The sequence below is a fragment of the Lycorma delicatula genome, chromosome 6 (assembly GCF_047948215.1).
Source record: "Lycorma delicatula isolate Av1 chromosome 6, ASM4794821v1, whole genome shotgun sequence".
Lineage (NCBI taxonomy): Eukaryota > Metazoa > Arthropoda > Insecta > Hemiptera > Fulgoridae > Lycorma > Lycorma delicatula.
Genome location: NC_134460.1, coordinates 127,402,138 through 127,422,977, shown reverse-complemented (window position 1 = coordinate 127,422,977; position 20,840 = coordinate 127,402,138). Strand labels below are relative to the sequence as shown.

General features: G+C 29.0%; 1 protein-coding gene across 1 annotated transcript in view; it reads left to right on the top strand.

The window, feature by feature from the left end:
• Positions 1-20,840, top strand: part of LOC142326931 (junctional adhesion molecule 2A-like) — a gene marked incomplete at its 5' end in the record, with an annotated part of 106,834 nt that overhangs the window by 19,667 nt on the left and 66,327 nt on the right. The window contains one exon of the mRNA XM_075369660.1: positions 16,595-16,730. Coding sequence (XP_075225775.1) covers positions 16,595-16,730 — 136 coding nt within the window. The remainder of the gene's footprint in view (positions 1-16,594; positions 16,731-20,840) is intronic.

Sequence of the window (20,840 nt, the reverse complement as noted above, 5' to 3'; positions counted from 1 at the left end):
ATAAAATTTTAATTAATGAAATATTTGGATCTTACAAGGGGGAAGGCACATCGATTCGAATTCGACTTCATTTCCTTTTTTTTAACTTTTTTCTTTTTAATTTAAATATACTAATTTATTAATAATTATTAAACTCTGATTGTAAACTATATGAAAAAACCTGATGTTGGCACCACTTGACTTCCTTGTAGGCATATTAGATTACATAAACACCATTTTTTTTTTTTGAATGAACAGTATATAAAATTTTATTTCATTAATAACTATCGTATTTTCTTTTCAATCAGAGGTTAATAATTATTAATAAATCAATATATTTAAATTTAAAAAAAGAGTTAACAAAACAAGGAGATCTGCCTTCCCCCTTCACCCAAATATTTCATTAATTAAAATTTTGTTTGGCTATAACTCTGGAACCAATGAAAATAATTGCATGATATATCGTTGAAAAGCTCTCAATGAGCGCTTATTATTGCAGTTAAGAAAAAGAGCAAAATCCAAACTTTTTTGAATTTTGGGTTTTTTTGGACACTTGGTTTAGTCGACTGCAATCAAAAGGGGAGGTGCACAAGTAGATTTTACAACATTCCTAAATACAAAATGTCAACATCCTACCCATAATCTTTTTTTAGTTACGCGAGATATATACGTACGTACAGACGTCACGCCGAAATTAATCAAAATGGATTAAGGGATGGTCAAAATGGATAGTTCCGTTGAATTCTAAAAACCGAAATTTTTCGCGATCATTACTTCCTTTACTTCGTACAAAGAAGTAAAAAATCAGAAGTTATAATTGAAATAACATTTTATGTACGTTTCATTTTAATTCAAAAGTTTTTACAGAGGTAATTATTTACTAATAAATGAATATATTTAAGTTAAAAGAAAAAGTAAAAAAAAAATATATATATGTATATGAAGTCGGATTCGAATCGATATGTGCATGATTACGGATCCAACACTTCTCAGTTAAACTACATAACTACTTGAGCGATGTGAAACAAAATTAATATATAAACTAATATAAAATGATGATACGATCACCACAAAAAAATGTGATGCAATGTGGTAACCACCACATTACAATTGTGTAACTATCCACTTTATTAAAGAACTGGAGGATCGTATCTCAGTTTCAAATGAAATAAGTTTAAATGAAGTGTAGCAAAAGATATGTATATGTAATTTAATAGACGTACAAGGAAGTCATGCGGTGTCCACATCAGATTTTTTATTTTTAAGGATAACTGAACTTTTGTAATATTTATATTAATTATGTTACCTTAAAAGTCATTTTTAAGCCTGTCTAAAAACTATTTATATCGCATCAAAATGTTTTTCTTGCAAGAATCAAGTAAATTATAAAACTAATTATTACTCGATTATTCAAATTTATTATTAGAATTACTATTACGTAAAAATAACGTAATTATAATAATTCAATCCAGGAAATTTCTTCCACAAGTTTATTTTATTGATTTACAACCAAGAGACACTTTATCGTAATTCTGAGTAAATAACAATATAAATGTACGCTTACATTTTATAGTGATTTAAATTAAATTTTATTTACGTAGCTTTATTCGTAATTACTCTGTTACAGTATTCATATACTTTAGGCAATACTGTTTCAGAGCGATGTTAACATATTTCATTAGTTGTCATTAAACAAAGATGTTCCACGGGATGGGTCTGTATACGTAATATGGAGTGTAATAAAATATATATATCAAGGAACCATTACGAGACACCATGAGTAGTAGGAGTGGAAGGGCTGGGTTGTTTAATTGAGAAGGCAGTGGGGTCAGTGGTGGACATAAAGTGTAGTACCGGGTGTGTATAAAGAGGCGCACACCTGCCATGGTCGTACATGCTTCTCTACTGCTATCCTGTTCATATCCACTACATATGCGTGTGCCTGTGTGTTCATGTTTATATGTATATATGTATGCATTTTATCCTCCTTCTCAGGACAACATCCGACCACTTTCCACCGTCCAGTCCGTTCCTTGCATGGCTAATAGCCTCCTGTGTAACACCTTTGAATATACGTACGTAATTCTACTGGTAAACCTATCTACAATCATATATACTAGTAATTACACTTAACTCATTGTCGCATTAAATTAAAATCAGTAAATTTTACGTCCTTTATTTTACCCTATTTTGAATATCATTATTGTATGTAGATTATTAAAAATTCATAAATTATTGTTTTTATTCGGATTATCTATAACAAAAATAAATTTAATCTTTCAACTCATTTTGATCCCCTTTTTTTATATTTTAGCAAATCGGCCTTATAAAAATTAATCGTATTTAAAGGACTACGTAATCATATACAATACAATTTTAAGGTTAAATCCTTTTTTAAGAGTATAAAACCGTGAATTTATTTATTTTAAGAAATAAATTTAAAAAAATCATTTATAGTTGGCGAATAATTTTTTTTAATAGAAACCTTTAGAAAAAACAGTGGCAGCGAGAAAATTCTATGAAAAACATTTTCAATTCAATAAAATTATTATTTTAAAAACTTTCCATGTGTTTCGAAGCGGATATTTCCTACAACAACTAAATTAATCATGAGAATCATTTTTACTTTCTAGAAAAAGTTTTAAAAAGCAACTTCAATTTTCAAAATAATAAAAATAAGTTATATTAGACAGCATTTTATATTTTATTGCGGAAAACTGCAATCCAATCATATAATATTACTGTTATATTTTTACATTGTATATTTTTTTCTAATTCTCTCTTTTAGCTAAATATTTTTGTCAGATATTGACAATAATTCTGCATTTTGTTTTTTAAACATATAATACGAACTCTAAAAATACTACTCCTTAACCCACATCAATCGTTAGAAATTTTCTAGTTCCCTTTTAACTATTATATTTTCTATTTACAATAATTTTATTTAATTGACTTTTTCACATGGGAGAAGTAAATTTTAATTATAATTTATTACAATAAAAAAATTTTTTTCGTCTATGATAGAATTCCTTTTTAATTTTATTTAAACGATTTTTTCTTTACACTGTTTTGATGCATCATCAGTATATCGAATAAAATTTTATTATACTAGTAAAATATGTTTAAATAATGAGAAGATTAGAGGATAACTCTGATTATCCTCAGATCGAAAACATAAAATGTAAAAATAATTTTTATCGAAATTCTTAATGAGCAATTACATTAGAATTCTTATTTTTATTTGATAAGTTATTTAACAAAAAAAAACTATTTATTTGTTTTTATGTGAAATAAATTTATTGAAGAGGAGAAAAATTCGATTTGAAAATAAATAGCTGTAAAACAAAAATAATGAAATTTTACAGAAAGAAGGATACGAAAAATGAAATAATAAGATAAATGAATTAATGTATTAAAAGTTACAGAATTTTTTTATTTAGGGAAAAAAACTACAAAACATGAACAAAATAATCAAAATAAAGAGATGAAAAGCTGGAACAAGCAAAAGGAAATTAAAAAAAAGGGTTGGTTAAACAAAAATATTGATGTAACAGATAGAAACAAATTCTATAGAATATTTGTATGAAGTAAAGTAGATTAAGGTTAGACGACAAGGAACAGAAGTGAAAATTTGAAATATACTGTAGAAAGACATTGAAAACTACATGGGTAGAGGAAATATGAAATGAAAAGATTTTAAGATTAATATAAAATGAGAGAAATTTTTTTCAGGACTCTTCTGGAGGATTAGGTTGATGGGGCTAATGGACGGATTAATTGAGTACCTTGATGAGTTGATGAGAATTAAATACATTCAAATCTAGTTAATTTGAGGATAGAAGGATGTATAAAAAGGAAATGCTTGTAAAAAAAGAAAGGATTGAAATATACTGAACTAATAACTGAGGATTTAGGGTGTAGCAAATATGTTAAGGTTAAAGTTTGGCACAGAACAGAAACAAATAGAATACAATAAAAAAAGAAAGAAAAATTATATTTTCTTCCAATAATTCCCTACTTCTAACAGATACCCCCCCCCCAAACTTTTAATACCATAATTCTAAGACGTACAATAATGTAGCCCGTGTTCTATAACACGACAACACGAAACTACTACCTGCCTGCGTACCTACCCCAAAATAGTTTAAGGGTTCTGTTACAGTTCAGAAAAACATTTAATCGTAACCACAGTTAAATAAATAGAAAAAACTGCAAATATTTGATTAAAAAATAAAGTTTTAGGCAGCATTATATTAAAAAAAACCGTTTATCAAAATTGGAAATTTAGAACTTTCAGTTAAAATTTTCTAAAGGTATTTTTGGACTAAAGTAATTGTTGATTATATGGATTTTTATATTGCTATTCAGTTTTCAATAAAGAGTTCAATGAATGGACGCTTGATCAAGATCTTTCGTAAGCAAGTACTTGTAAAAATAATATTACATGTAAAATGATATTTTTATACTAAAATTTTCTAATCGTAAATTTAATTATCTTAACTCATCTTACACATCGATGCTTCAATAAGAATTACGATATGAAAGCCGGCTGTAAAAATGTTACCTGCAACGGTAGCATGACGTCATATACAATCCGTTTCTTGGATTAACTAAAATAATTAAGATTTACAACTGTTCAAAAGACATTTAATTCTGAATTCAAAGAGCATTCGACTCAGCTGTATCCTTATTTGAAATCTAACTGTATATCTGATACCTCGGATGATACCACAGTGGTATGTACTACTTACTACACCACAGTAACTACTGTGCATACTGTGATACCACAATGGTATTTTACGTTATCTAAAAGTGTCCTCTATGACAATCTATTAGGTTTTAATTCGAAGTAACTGTGATGGTTTATGAGTAATAAGGAACAACTAAAAAATGAACTTTTAAAAGTTATCTGTATAGACTTATAAGATGAAACTTGAAGTGTTTCGAAATTGTTAATATTACGTGCTCGTAATTCTGCAATTTGAAAGGAATTATGCAATCATAGTTTAAAACTTTTCAGAGTAATATTTTAAATTAGTGAATGGAGTACATTAACTGAAATTAATAATAATTACAACGAAATCTTGTAAGGATAATTTGTTTTTAATTTCTTTTTTATTATGGTAGCTTAAAAAAAATAAACTGTTAAAGATTATTACAAATTTTAAATTCATTGTATAAATTAATTTTTCTTTATAGACCAAAGTTTAACGGCATTAATTTATTATTTACCTAATATGCTGTACTATTATGTTGGCATTATAATAAAATTTTATATAACTTTTCATTGTTTTCTTGTTTAATGGTATGCGTGACTTATTACAATAAAGATAAAAACTTTATTCGTTGTTTTTATTGTCAAATAAATAATGAATAAATGTATAAAAAGGCACCCACTGTTTATTGTTAACAGTAATTTATTTTACAGTGTTTAAATATTTCAATAATTGAAAGATAAAAGTCTAACCCATTATCTCTAAACACTATCACATTTTCATATTAGCGGCCCTTTAACTTTCCTAGATTTTAGGAAGACCTATCATTTTAAATAAAAGTCAGGATTCTTTCCACCCTATTAAATAAATTAACAACAGTTTCAAAATCTAATGTATTATTTAGTTAGTTATTGAAGAAAATAATTTAAGAAACTATTAAAAATATTTTGAAGAATTTTAAATTATCTCATAAGTCGACTAGACAAATAAAGAAAAAATTTCATTTTAAAAGGCCTTTCAGAGAATAAAAAATTTCGCTCGTTTAAGTTGAGTTTAAATTATAATTGTTGTATCTAAATCAATTCACACGAGCGTTTAACCGGACAAGCGTACACACACACTCATGTACACACATAAACAGTGTCTACATTTTTGAAAGCCATGTGTAATTCGTCATAAGCGTTTGCCTTGTAAATTGATGCAGTTTAATTTTATTTAAGTCGAGTTAGAGATTCTGTCGCGTTCGGACGTATCTTTGTACGCTCTGCTAGTATTCTGGTTTTATCGGTTCAACGGTGTTTGTTTCTGATTTGGAAGATTGGTAATTGTTGGTGGAAATTTACTGGAAGCGTCTTTTAAATTTTATGATTTTTGGATACGGACTGACCATTTTATTTAGTTTTTTTAGTTGATCAACCTTATTGCCTTTGACAATAAGGTCTATAGTCTGCTGGTTACAATAGCAAGTTAGTGGGGGTTGTAGTGTGTCAGTAGATTAATTTGTTTACTGTTCGGGGAATTGTTTTTATCTTTAGTAGATAGTATTGTTATAACTGTTATCAATTGTGGATAGGGAACTATCATAGCTTAGACTGATAAACGCTGTTTGAAATTAATTTTATTAATTACTATTGTAGCTTACTTCAATAGACAAGAATAAATTGTTGTTAGCTCACCGTTCTTAACTAATAGAAAAAAAAGCCACTAAGACCAGCTTATGGTCAGACCCAGAGGAGCTGGTTCAACTTTGGACATAACGGCAATTCTGCAGAGGCTTTTGCCTAGACTAGACTACTGGAAGGTACTTGAAGAAGATTTTTCCAGCCATCATTATGCAATCCACTTTAATATTCAGCTTAGAGACCCGATAACGCGGAGAAAAAGACACAATTAAAAGCCAACGGAGACACAAATTGCAGCCTTCTCGGAAGCAGTGAACATCAAGTTGAAGACCAGACAAGACTGGAGCCCGGAAGACTTTATGCGATGTTTAAAAGAAGAAAATGACAAACTAAGACTGGACCTCAATCCAAGGCGACGAAAATTATGTTGGTGGTCTCGAGACACCGCAGGCTTACGAAAAGCAACATTTGTGAACAATATTGATATAATTGATATCGTAACCTACAGCGAGTCGTAAACTACAGCGAGTGAAAAGGCGACGCCAAAAGAAGCGGAAGAAGCAGAACTTGCTTATAAAAGTTCCAGGAACACTCTTTGCGCAACGATTAAAACCGCCAAGCGTGAATCATCGAAAAAAAATGGTAAAAGAGCTAAATGACGATCCTTGGGGGAGGGCGTACTGGATTTTGATGAAAAGATTTGGCGCGCCCCTCCCCCTGTTAACTAGAGGGCAGACTCAAAGAGACATCCGGGAGCTTTTCATAACTGAGGAAATCAATCAGGCGAATATCACATGTAACGATACGATAAGATTTAGCATGAGTGAGCTTTTGTGGGCGGTCTCTCGGGTGATCACTAATAAGAGCCCGGATCCCGACGGAGTACCGGGAAGCTTACTAAAGGGGCTGACGGTGACACACCCCTGGCTTGTTCTGACAGCACTCAATAAAGCCCTTGGATGCGGTAACTTTCCGGTTTCTTGGAAGCAGGGACGGCTTCTACTAATTCCGAAGACGACTACAGACGATCAAGCTCGAACCTATCAACCGACATATTTGTTGCCTACACTTGGCAAATTATATGAACGAGTTCTTGCTGAACGGGTTTGGACGGAGTTAGAGACATCAGGTGGTCTTTCGCCGTTACAATTCAGTTTTGTTAAAGGTAAATCAACGGTTGATGCACTATGTAAGGTAAAAGCTGGATTGATTGTATAGGGCTGGTACACGGAGGACCAGGAAGATTCCTTTGCTGGTCCTCCTAGACATTCACAGTATGTCTAGAGGGATAATGGGGACGCAGGTTATTAAATTATCCAGCTTCTTTCCCTTCATGGGGAATACAGAGCGTACTTGCATAGATTTGAGCGAAGACACCTACCTAACTGTATATATTGTAAATTGATAGACTCGCCCTATCATACCTTGTACGAGTGCCATAGATGGGAAAGACTCAAGCAAAGATATGGCATGGGGTGGATTGCTCCAGAAACCACTGGCATACATGTTAAAAGGCACCGCAGAATGGCAATCAATTGAAACACTGGTTACGGAAATAATACAGCAGAAAGAAACTGAATATCGAGAGTGGCGAATGGTCTGAAAAAAAAATAGCAAGGCTGAGTCTCGGCGTCTGAGGCCGGGATCCGGGAACGCCACAACTGGGCCCGGTCTCTCCCGTCTCAAAGCTCGAGACAGGCAAACAAAGTTAATTAAAGACCGAGTCCCGGCTGGCGGGGCAGGGACTCCGGGAACGGCACAGCCGGGCCTGGGTTCACCCTATCCCGTCAGTTAGAGGCAGGCTAATGATGGTAAAAGATCCAGAACCGGTGGGCCGGCCTGCCGTGCCGGACATACTGTCGGCGGGTAGGAAGGCCCATTAGAGCCACAAGACACTCCGCTGGGTTGAGTTAGTCTCCACGTGGTTGATTGCAGGACCAACCCAGGAGAGCAGAAAAAAAAGTTTAATTTTATTACAAGTGTTCCATTTAATAATATATTTTATTTTATTGTAATTAATGTTTTTCAACTGATCTCAAAAAATCTGATGTTGACACCATATGACTTCCTTGTACGCCCATTAAATTACATGTACACATTTTTGCTGCACTTCATTTGCACTTATTTCATTTGAAAGTGAGATATGGTCCTCCAATTCTTTAACAAAGTGGACAGTTACACAATTGCTGAAATATTAGTTTTTATTATCTTACAATCTTACATGAAATATTAAAATAGAGTAAAAGTCCCTTTATTACTCGTTTACTAGATCAGTATTATTTGTATCTTAGTGAGTTGCTGATTAACAAAGGTTTTAGATTTCTGTTGTGTCGTATAAATAAAAGTTAATAATAATTAAACTATTTCGTTTACTGAACTGTATATTGGTTACAAATATTAATTTTGCCTTACGGTACAAAATATTCAGTTTTTATTATTGGATTATTTGACGAATAATCAAAAATTAAAAAGAAACAATCACACAGGAAAAAGAAAGATAATATGAAGAAATATATCTCAAAAAAATGACAAGATGAATATGAAGGGGAAGAAAATGTTAAGAACAACGGAAGAATAAAAAAAATTAGAGAAGATGATAAATATAAAGAGGAAGAAAACGTTAAGACCAAGGAAAGATTAAAAAGAATAAGAGAGGATGATAAATATAAAGAGAGAGAAAATTTGAAAACTAGAGAACGTGTACACAAATTAAGATCAGAAAAATTATATAAATCCAATGAGCCATTATATGATCGGCAACAAAAAACAAATCAACGAAATGATGATCAACTGCGAGACTTAGGGAGAATATTGTCCGACAATTTCAGAGAAATAATGAACTAAAAGATAAGAATTTTTTGCAATTTATTAAAGATCGGGCATGTATGCTTCTCAGTGTACATGTTGTTCTTGTGAGGATCTATTTTTCAGTCACTTTGTAGTTAACTTTAATGTAGATAAAATTAAAAATAAATTCCAGAATAATTAAATAAAATTAAACAGAAGTTAAACTAGAAAATCCAAAAAATAATACGATTCTCAAACATAATTTTCGATCAATATTAAACAATGAGATGTTTCACCAAATCTATTACATATACACATATGTAATAATGACTATTAAATTACATATACACATTTTTAAAAGTACATACATTTTTTTTTCACTAATAACTTCTAATTTTTTTTCTTTTTATTATTGAATTATTATTTATTCTATTTTTTTTTTACAACCATGGGTAAATAATTATTAAATCAATTTATTTAAATTTTAAAAAATAAATGAAAAAAGTTTAAAAAAATGAGATAAAGACTGATTCGAACTGATGTGCCTTCTAAGATCCAAATATTTCAGTAATTAAAATTTAATTTGGCTATTACTTTAGAACCAATGAAAATAAGTACCACTTATGATATATCGTTGAAAATCTCTCAATGAGAGCTTATTACTGCAGTTAAAAAAAAGTCAAAAATTTAAATTTTTGGAGATTTTGGGCTTTTTTGGACACTTTTGGTTCAGTCGATTGCAATCAAAAAGGGAGGTGCTCAACTAGATGTTATAAAAGTCCTGCATTCAAAATTGCATAATCCTACGGCTAATCGTTTTTGAGTTATGTAACTATTTTGAGATGTGCATAAGCATAACTAAAGGTTACGTACGTACGTACAGACATCACGCCAGAACTGTCAAAATGGATTCACGATGGTCAAAATTTATATTTCCGAATAAATCTGAAACCGACATTTTTCACGGCCACAATACTTCCTTTCCTTCTTACAAGAAAGTAAAAAGGACTTGGACCCGTACCTATTTCTTTTTTTTGTTTTTTGTTTAAATCTTATTCGTAATCAAATGCACAGATTTCGGCAGTAGATTTTTATTTTTTTGATTTAGTGGTTAACTCCTGGTTCCAAATCAGTCGTCCAACAGCTGATTTTCGAAATCGAAAGTTCTCGGGTTCAAATTTAATGAAGGTTAGTTGCTTTTATATGGATTTGAATACTAGACAGTGGTTACCGGTCTACTTTGGTGGTTGGGGTTCAATTAACCACACATCTCAGGAATGGTCGGCCTGAGTCTGTACTAGACTACATGTCATATATATCATTCTCATCTCATTGGGCTTTGGGAGGTTGCTTTATTGTTCACTAGATATATTTATATAATATTATATTATTTATGCATGTGAGTGTGTGTGTGTGTGTGAGTGTATGTATATATGTATGTAAATCTTGAGATTCAATTCTGAGATTCTACGTATGTTAACATATATCTTCAACAAAAAATTAGTTGGAAAACTTAAGCTAAGATGGTAATACTTATTACTAGTTATCTTTAGTTCATGTTCAGTGGTATTAGTTTAATAGAGTTTCTCTACATTGATAAATATCGATAAGAAATAGAATTTTCATATATATTATTCATTTCAATCAGCTCTTTTCATATAAATGACATCTTTTGTAGTTCTTGCCACATGTTAATTAAGTAAAATAAACTTTAAAAAACAAAAATTGACAGAAAACGAAAAACTTAAAACATAATAATAGTAAGCTGATTGAAAAAGTTCGAATTTTTTAAGTCGGTTTTTCTTTTTTAAAACGATTATTTTATAAACTGTTGATCAACTATGCTTACTACTAAAATCTTATCTTTTATAAAATTTTGTTATTATTTCATATTAATAATAAGAAAAATGCGAATACTTTAATGTTATTTTAATATAATAAATTATTTTATATTCAGAAAAACGTAAAATTAACAGAATTCTATTTATCAAATCAAGATTTTATTAAAAATTATAATTTTGATCTAAGCGTTCGTTCACTAATCTATTTCTGGAATTTTTTTCTAAATATCCATATTGAGATTAGCTATAACATACATTTATATCAATAAGAACCTGTCTTTCTAAAATACTGCCCATCTTAGCGATGTAAAGTAAGCGAAATACTATTATTGAAATCTCCACTGTATGCTTAAAAAAAAAATAAAATCTTGTGTTCAACTGTAGTTCACAGAAAAAGATTTAATTGGTTAAAATAATTTCTCTTAATACACAGGGAAATTATTGCTTATAAGGCACTGATAAGAGTTTAATTTTAAGAGTATGCGTATTTATCATTTAAAAATGAAAATGTTTAATATAAAAACATTAAAATTAGATCGTAACGTATTATTTATTAATACTAAATAGTTTAACCTATTTCTTAAGAATATGCTTAATCGCCGGTAGCCAATACGAATTATCATTTAGTAGTTTATCGTCTTTGTTAATAGTTTAACTCGTGTTTGACAACTTCTATCACTTCACAATCACTCGCGATTTATTTGTTACCCAAAAATTCCTGCAAGGCCTCTTTGAATAGATAGAGGATTTGAAGATACATTTAATACATTGAAAACACAATCCAAATTTTTTTCCGGAAATCTTACTCGATGTAGTTAAATCTTGTTACAATACTTTTATCTTCATCCACAACCTTTCATTGACTTCAGAATGTACAATGTGACTTACGGAGCGTTTCACAGTAGACTGGTTTGAAATTATTCTTCTTTCTGACACAGAATCTATCAATGATTTTTTTTTTTTAATTTCATCATTATATTTTTTTTTAATTCACTGATAATAATCGTGTGTTACCAGATAAGTATGTGGTTTTTGTTCTTGTAAGTTTATTTTACCATTCCGTAACTGTTTTCACCATTTTCGTTTTAATTTTTTTTTATTCATTAAATTAACAATGTTCACAAAAAAATAATTTCTTATGAATTTCAGCCAGTGACGCGTTTTGAAAGTTCAAGTTCAATTCGATTATCTTATTCAATTTTAAAATTTATAATCCACAAATAAATGACCCTATGAAAATTTGGTAAACGGCACATAACAGAAAATAATGATAATAAACCAGTCGATCTTGAGCCCTATAATTGTGCCAAATTTCTAAAGAAAAATAATTTAACGAATTTTACTTACAAGATATGTTTATATTTTATATGGAGCTATTTTCTTGTCTTTATTGAACCAAATATTTTTAAATGTAGCCAGGGCACTCAATAATTAGTGAAATATTTTTAATTGTATTTCATTTTTTCCTGCACAAATTAATTTTTGTCTTTGGTCATTTGAATGGTTTAATGAATTTATTTTTCCATATTTTCTATCTTTGATAGAATTCGATTCCCTAACCTCTCAATATATCTCTAACATACTGCACCCTCAATTATCTGTTTCATGCAGTCTAATATTTGCCTTTCGTAACTTTTTTTAATTTCTAATACGAATTCTAGAACAAACTTTTGTGTGATTTGTCTTTCATAGTTTATCTTGCTACCAACTTTATTGGTCCAGCAAAATTGACTCATTTTATAAAATTCTATCACAATATTCCCTTCTCTATTTCGTCACAAAACTTCTTGATTTCATACTTTATAAATTAACAAGAATTGAACAAACAGTGAATCCGGAAACTGTTTGTCAACATTTCTGTTATCAATCGCCACATTCCACACAAATATTCAATTTTAACTTTTAAATCTACGTTTGATTGCAGCAGAATTTATTTACAATGAAGTTCTTTTGGCTTTTAAATTTTAATTGCTTCATCCACCCTTTCTAATTTTACTAACTAAATAAAATTCTCTGATAACTGATAATTTATGTTTTAACTTTTAATTATCTTCCTTTCCCGCATCTCATCATTATACTACTTTCCAATCGCATTTCATTACATTAGTTTTAGTCAGATGAATTAATTTCCTATCAATGAATTCATATTCGTTACTTCTAACTTTCAGTCAAAATAGTAATATCATCATTGAATAATCTTAATATTTTTATATTTGCTTCTGAGCAATTATTTCGTTCAAATTTTTTTCTAAGATCTTTTATTGTTTCTTACATAGACAAATTAAAAGTAAATCGGATAGGTCCCACTATTTTTTAAATATCCTTTTCTCATAATTTTTTCAGAGCCCTTTCTTTCTTCATTTTTTACTTTCATTATAATTGCTTGTTTCTCGTAAAATCTATTTCAATATTTTTAAGTTTTTTTCTTAAATTTTACCCATTATTTTTCTAAGTAAATTATCAAATTATTTTTTTATACCGCAAGATTTACAAATCTTGATATATATCTCAATAAGGCGAATTCTCTCATAAACTTTACTGAAATAACATGTATTTTATTAGTTAAATATTTAGAAGAACATTTATGCCAAAAATCTAACACCTAATTCAAATGAAAATGAGTTTTGCAAATTTACATTTTTAAATTGAATTATTTTAATTAATTATTTATTGATTTAAGTCATGCAAAATTTTGCAAATCTTTTTTTTTATGAATAATTCACCATATAAGCTTTCAGCTTAAGTTGAAAACTTATCCACTGGAGTATCAAATGGAAATTTTTTAAATATGAAAAATGTCATGCCTGATTGAGGGATTCGAACCCGGGACCTTCGAATGAAAGGCCGAGACGCTACCACTCCGCACGAAGATTGGTTTTTGAGTCAACTTATGAATCAAATTAAAAAAATTAGTTTCAAATTGTGTGTGTGCGTGCGCGCGCGCGCGCGCGTGTGTGTGTGTGTGTGTGTGTTGTTTTCAACTGCGTCTCTTGATTTGGTTAATAAGATAAATTTTTCGTAATAATTCCTTAGATAACAGCTAAATATTAACCAAAACAATATATTGTATATTATTTATCATTTATTATATAAAATAATTGAAAATAAATCTATAATTGAGTATGTGATCTTTTTCAGTTGAGTTGTTCTACTTAAAGTTAAATGGAAGTAGTGCTTCTTTCATTATTTCACAACATATGTTGAGGTTTTTGTTTTCATTTTAACAATAACACTTCACTTTGTGGAGCAGAAAAATATATATCTTAATAAATCTCTCTCGCTGTATCATTATTTTTACAATTTCTTTATTTCATATTTTCTTTTTATTATATCGTACTTACATGATAAGTAATCTTTCGTTGGTTTTGGTTTATAAAATAATATACAAGATTATTTATTTATTCTTGTGAATTCAAATGAACTTTTGCATTATTAATTACTGTATTGTTAAAAAATGTATAAATAACTCAATAACTTTTAAACTGGCCAAGTATCATTCAATTTAACGAAGTTTTCTTTAGTTTCTCTCATTCTCTTTGTTTTTATCTTTGCTGTATAGTTTTGAAATCCTATTATATTACTGACCGAAAAGTTTTAAAGAAATTCCTACGTAGAATATCGTATTTTTAAAATACTTTTGTACAGACTGAATCAGAATAAATTAATTTGTAATCTGTTAATTTGTTTTAATTAGGTCGAGGTTTAATTTTTTGATTTTTGTACAGATTTATTGCTAGTAAGAACATAATATTAAATTTTGTACTTTTAATTGAATCCTTATAACTAGAAAATGTCTGCACTAATTATCATTAAATAAATACAAGATGACTTGTATTTTAATATTGTTTAAAGAGACAAAATTAAAAATACTTTACTTTTGAAATTTTTTAGAGACGTCATTCGGAATTCATACTGAAAAACAAAATGAATAAAGACCAGATAAACGTATAAATTTAAATTAATGAACACATTTTTTATTAATCCGATAGAGTGGATTCATCAGGAATGTTCTTGGTTTAAATTTCTATCAGGCATAACCCATATGCTAAGAACTGTCATTCAACAATAAGTAACAGTGGAGTCCAAAGTGTCGTTACTGGAGAAAAGAATAAATATTCATTTTACATTTTAAAAAAGTATTAATTTTCAAATGTAAATACTAAATTGTTCGTTTGAATTCGATTGATGATACTATGAGTAATGTCAAATAGTTGAAAGATATTTAAATATTACAAAGTGATTTTTTTAGAAAGAAGTCTGTCTTCAGAAATTGTATGGTTTTCTTTTTCTTTTTTTTTCATAAAATAAATTTTTAAAAGTAAGTAAATAGAACTAAAAAAAAAATAAAAAGTAAAAATATATACTTATATTTCTTTAATTCTTATTTAAATTTCATCTTCTAGAACTCAGTACTAAATTAAAAAGCCATAATAACTAATCCATAACTAAATCCATAATTTAAAGCGGTTTCAAAAATTCATAAATTGAAAAAAGAATTAGATTAGATATTTATTGCGTACGCTGAGATTTTTTTTAAACTTGTTAACAAGAGATTCAAACGGTGCAAAGCATACCATCTTGATAAAAATCTATATAAATGAAGACAATCTTCGTTTTGTCTGTACCCTAATAACTCAAAAACTACTTAACCGATTTCTTTAAAAATTTCAAAATATATTATTATTTGTCCTGGGAGTGTTTACATGTTATTAGTTTCATATATTTGTTAGCCTGGCATGACATGTTTGTTATGTATATGAATCGCCAAAAACTTCATATATTCCAGAGCATTCCAATGATTTTGAAATAGAGTTACTATTGAATTGATATTGTACATTTTATTTTTTCCGTTATATAATTTTTCAAATATACTGCAAAATTTACTTAATTCATACACTCAAATTTATCAATAGTGAAGTATTGCCGGGTCTACTAGTAAAAAAATAAAAAACTATATTAAATAATTATCGCTGAATATGTACGCTAAAATGTCCGAAAATTCAGAAATACTTTTTTTATCTTAATTTTCCTACTAAATGTTTTGATGTTAAGTGCAAAAATACTTCTAATGTCAAAGTGATTTCAGAATTTTCAAGATATATATTTTTACGCTATAACAATCTAACATTAAATAAAGAATGAAAATATATATACATATCTTCCAATTAATAAATCAGACCGTTGTAAAAATTAGTTTAAAATATTTTCCATTTAGATTATCATGAAGAAACTTCAGAAGTACCTCCTTTAAAAGCACAAAACGAATCATCGAACTCGGCCCATTTAATTAAGGTAACGTTTAAATTTGCATGGAAAAAATAGTTGCAAGTCGAATTGAGAACTTTTTTTTCAATTCGATGACGATCCTGTTACTAATTAACTTGTTTATTTTACTCAAAAATCTTTGTTTTTAGAACTTTTTAATCTGTTTTAGAATCATTTTCAAAATTATAAAAAAAATTAATAGGTTTCTCAACAAATATTTTTACGATGATAACAAACTTTTTAAGATTTTTAAAAAAAATTAACCTATAAACTCGAATAGAGTGAATATAACTGTTGATTTTAGTACTGATAAAAATAAAATTGTACTACGCCTTCATAATTCTTTTTTCTTTCTTTCTAATTTAATTATAACGTTTGTTTTTAGGTGGACAGATCCAGTGATAGTAAAGTTACGCTGAGGAAATTGGCTTTAGCTAGCACGGGACGTTATCGATGTGAAGTATCAGCAGAAGCACCCTCTTTCCAAACAGTTTCTGATCATGGTGATATGGTTACTGTTGGTAAGTTAATTATATTATTTATGCTAATTTATAAATTAAAATTACCCATTTAACAAAAAAACATTTTACGAAGAATAATTAATTAACGGTTAGAGAATACGAATTTGTACTAATTTCATATAAGCAGTTAATTATCATTTAACCAATTTTTTAAGCTTATATTTCCTTCTGAAAATACTTTACTTAATCACATAACTAAATATTATATTTACTTGAACCTACTATTTTTTTTCATTTTTGATCTTGTTTATCCCACAAAATAATGTTAAATACATTATAATATAATATCCTAAGGTATGCATCATAATATATCCTAAGGTTTCTGACTACTATTAGTAGAAACACATGTAGCAGTCTATCAAAAATGTGGCAAATGTTTTAGATTATATCAGAACACAATTACTTAATCTGAAATTTTATCATTCGATTTACTAGTCTAGATTTCAGAATGATGTCTTAGGATTAGTATTTTTTTTAATATGTTTAATCAACCGGCCAGTTAAACAATATAAAAGTTACAATATAACTTCTACATCAGCGTTTGATTCCTAATACCTGCTGAATGATATTTTCACTTACCATTTTATCCATTTAATCTTCGTTAAAATAGGTTTATCAGGTACAAAATTATGCCGGTCTCCGTGGCGCGAGTGGTAGCGTCTCGGCCTTTCACTCAGAGATCCCGGGTTCGAATTCCGGTCGGCATGGCATTTTAACACACGCTACGAATCATTCATCTCATTCTCTGAAGCAATACTTAAATGTGGACCTGGAAGTTAGAAAAAAAAGGTCCGAAATTATAATGGTAAAATTAAAAATATATTCTTTGTATTTTTACAACAAACTTTTCATCTCTGAGTAAAACTTCTGGATTATATATTATTGCATTTAATAAACCAAATTTTTTAATTTTTTTTATATTTTTAATACTTTTATTTATAATCGCATCAACAATTAAAGTCATTAGCGACTTATCAGTGTAATGTAACTGTACCGGTAAATTTGTAGTCTTGAACAAACTCAGGTGAACTACTCCTGAGACGTGTGGTTAATTGAAACCCAACCACCAAAGAACACCGGTATCCACGACCTAGTATTCAAATCCCAATAAAAGTACCTTTATTACCTTTATTAGGATTTGAACCTGAGAACTTCGACTTCAAAATCAGCTGATTAACGACGATGAGTTTACCAGTAGACCGGGTTAAATTCTTTCTTATTTCTTTTAATCTTACAAAATAAATTTTGTTTTTAATTTTTATCTGAATTTACACTCCAGCGGGAGTCTAGATGTGTAGTTGATATTTCTGTTGAATATTATCTTACACCAGACAATTATAAGGATACGTAAAGGATTTCCTTAAGGAAGTTTTAATCTATACTCAGGCTTCTCTGCAGTATCAGGAAAAAATATTTTTTTAGGAATAGATATGAGCTGGTCGACATAAAAAAGAATCGATTTCTAATTGGCTGCTCTCACTCTGAGAATTAATTTTCCGATCTCTGGGTGGCTTATGAGTGTGATGGATACCCATTGCCTGGGAAAGCCTTGAATCATTTCTCAAGAGCTTGTTTGTCTAGTTTTCCCATCTTTCTACAAAACAGAAAAAGAGTAAAATATAGTCCGTTTCTTACATCCACTTTTTTACACTATTCTTTACATCTTCTCGATATTAACCGTATCCTAAATATGTTTGGTCGTTTCTGTTCATGAATTTACCTTGGAACTTTTACTTCCTTTCCGTTGTTTGCACAGAAAGCTATTGAGTAAATAAAACCTGGAATGGAACCTCCTAATATAACATAACATGATAAGATTTTATGTTAACCGTAATTTTAATTTATAACTGTGTTATAGTTGTCTATACTCGTATATGTTAAGTCATTTATATATTTTTTTTTTTTTTACAAACTGTTAAGTACTGATTTTATTTCTTCGATAAATCGCTAGAATATTCTTAAGATTTATATTTTATTGTAAAACACGGCCCATGGCTTTCTAAATGAACCATTTAAATTCAAAAAAAGCGTAATGCAAGGCAAAGAATTGTATCCAGTCTTCTTTTATCTGTATTCGAGATAAAGTCTAAAATAATGGGGAAGAGCTTTGAAACTAAATAAGATGAAAAAACAAGAATTGGTTACAAAAAGAATAATCTAGAGATAGATTGTTTTCCCTTTTCGGACCCTCTGGCAAAAATCGCAAACAATTTTGATGTAGAAAAAATCCAGTTTGTAACTTTAAAATAAATCACAGAAAATAAGGAATTACAAACTTCCTATGAAAAAAAAACAGAATGTATGACGAATATTTTTAAAAAAGAAACTGAAATCTTTAAAAGCAAACTACAGTAAAATTCAAATAGTTGAAATTTTAATTTTCAGCCGGAAAGTAAATCCAGTTTAACGCCCTCGGGGACTCTGGACCCTAAAGGCACCTCCTGGGCCCGCGCAATGCTTAAACTGCAGGACCGACCCCGGAGGAGGAGAAAAGGTGAGATATGAGTTTTTGTCGGTAGGGTGCGGGTACACATAATAATATCTAGCCGGACCCGTGCGCATCCGACACAAACATTTATGGGGGGGGGGGGGGGTAAATGGCATTTCTCAGACTCATCTATAACAAAAACAAAAAAAAATGTTTAACGCCCTAGAAAGATCCAATTCAGAAATAAAATAAAAACCAACTATCCTATTTACTAACCGGAAACATATATAACAAAAAATTTCTTTATTTTCATGTAAAATTTAAACACTACAACATAACCAGTAAAACAGAATGCTTATATGCTGCAGAAACAATGATGACAGTCAAAGAATCAAGTCTGGAAAAATAATTAAAAAAGAAAGGAAAATTTGAAGAAAGATTTAAAAATCTAAATGGAAAAATAATCCAAATATTTTAAAATAAAATGAAGAAATCTACCAGAAATTTGAAAAAATAACGGATTGACTCTATAAAAAACAAATTAAGCTTTTAGATACAGTTAAAAATATAGCGGACAAGAGATTAACAAAAATAATTTTTAATTATCTTTCTAGATTAAAAACTAAAAATAATAATTGGTTTCGAGAGATCGAAAGAGATCTAAAAGAATTAAATATTAAAGAAGAAGAAGAAGTTTTGGACCGAAATACTTTCAGAAATAAAATTTAAAATTTCAAGAGTTTTCAGGAAAACCAAGATGAAGAAAATTTTCCCTGAAGGAGAAATCAAGTTAGTTAAAAAAGGGTACTGGTCCAAACGAAAAAAAAACACGGTCTTGAATGTAAGAGTTATATGAATTTAATTTATGTTGTATATTTATTTTAACTAAAACAGAATCTTTTTAGGAACTATAGCATCTGTCTATTTTATATTCTGATTTTTAATAATTTAGAAAATGTAACTTCGAAGTGAAGGGAAAAAATCTGCCGAATAATAAAACTGAAATTAACTTGTAAACTTTAAAAATAATGTTTAAAAATATTCATTAAAAACATTATACGGTTCGATCAAATGTGCTGTAATCAGAAATTCTTATTGATTTTATTTTATAAAGAATATATTTTCATTTTTTTTTTTTTTTTTAGAAGATTGAATTTTTTTGTCTTAAATTATTTTACGTACGTATGTCCCTTTATAATTTTCATTTAATACTATTTAAAAATGAATACTTTGCATATTTTTTATGTAAAAAAACTTTAAAGAGGCTTGAATTGATCAGAAGTGAAGTTTTATCCTGTAATTTTTTTTTTTTTTTGCAAAGTATAAGAGAACAGAAATGAATTTTTGTCTTTATTCCAAAACGGTAGACACCGCCTGCCTAACGCCTTTTACTTTGAAATGATCAAAAATTAATTAACCTATATATTTTGCGGCACAAAAGATTTTAAATGAAAAATGTATGAGAGGAATAGGAACACATTCATTAAAACAGAAATATCTGAAAAATCACAAAGAAGGAGATAAATTATCTGAAATTACAAAAAAAAAAGAGAGTAAAATATTTCTTAAGAAAATAAAAGAAGGATTTGGAATGCATGAGCGCAGAAGAAGGAATCTCATAAATTATAATAGAATTCTTCTTCTTCTTTAGTGGCAAAATTGAATCGTGAACTGTTGCGGGA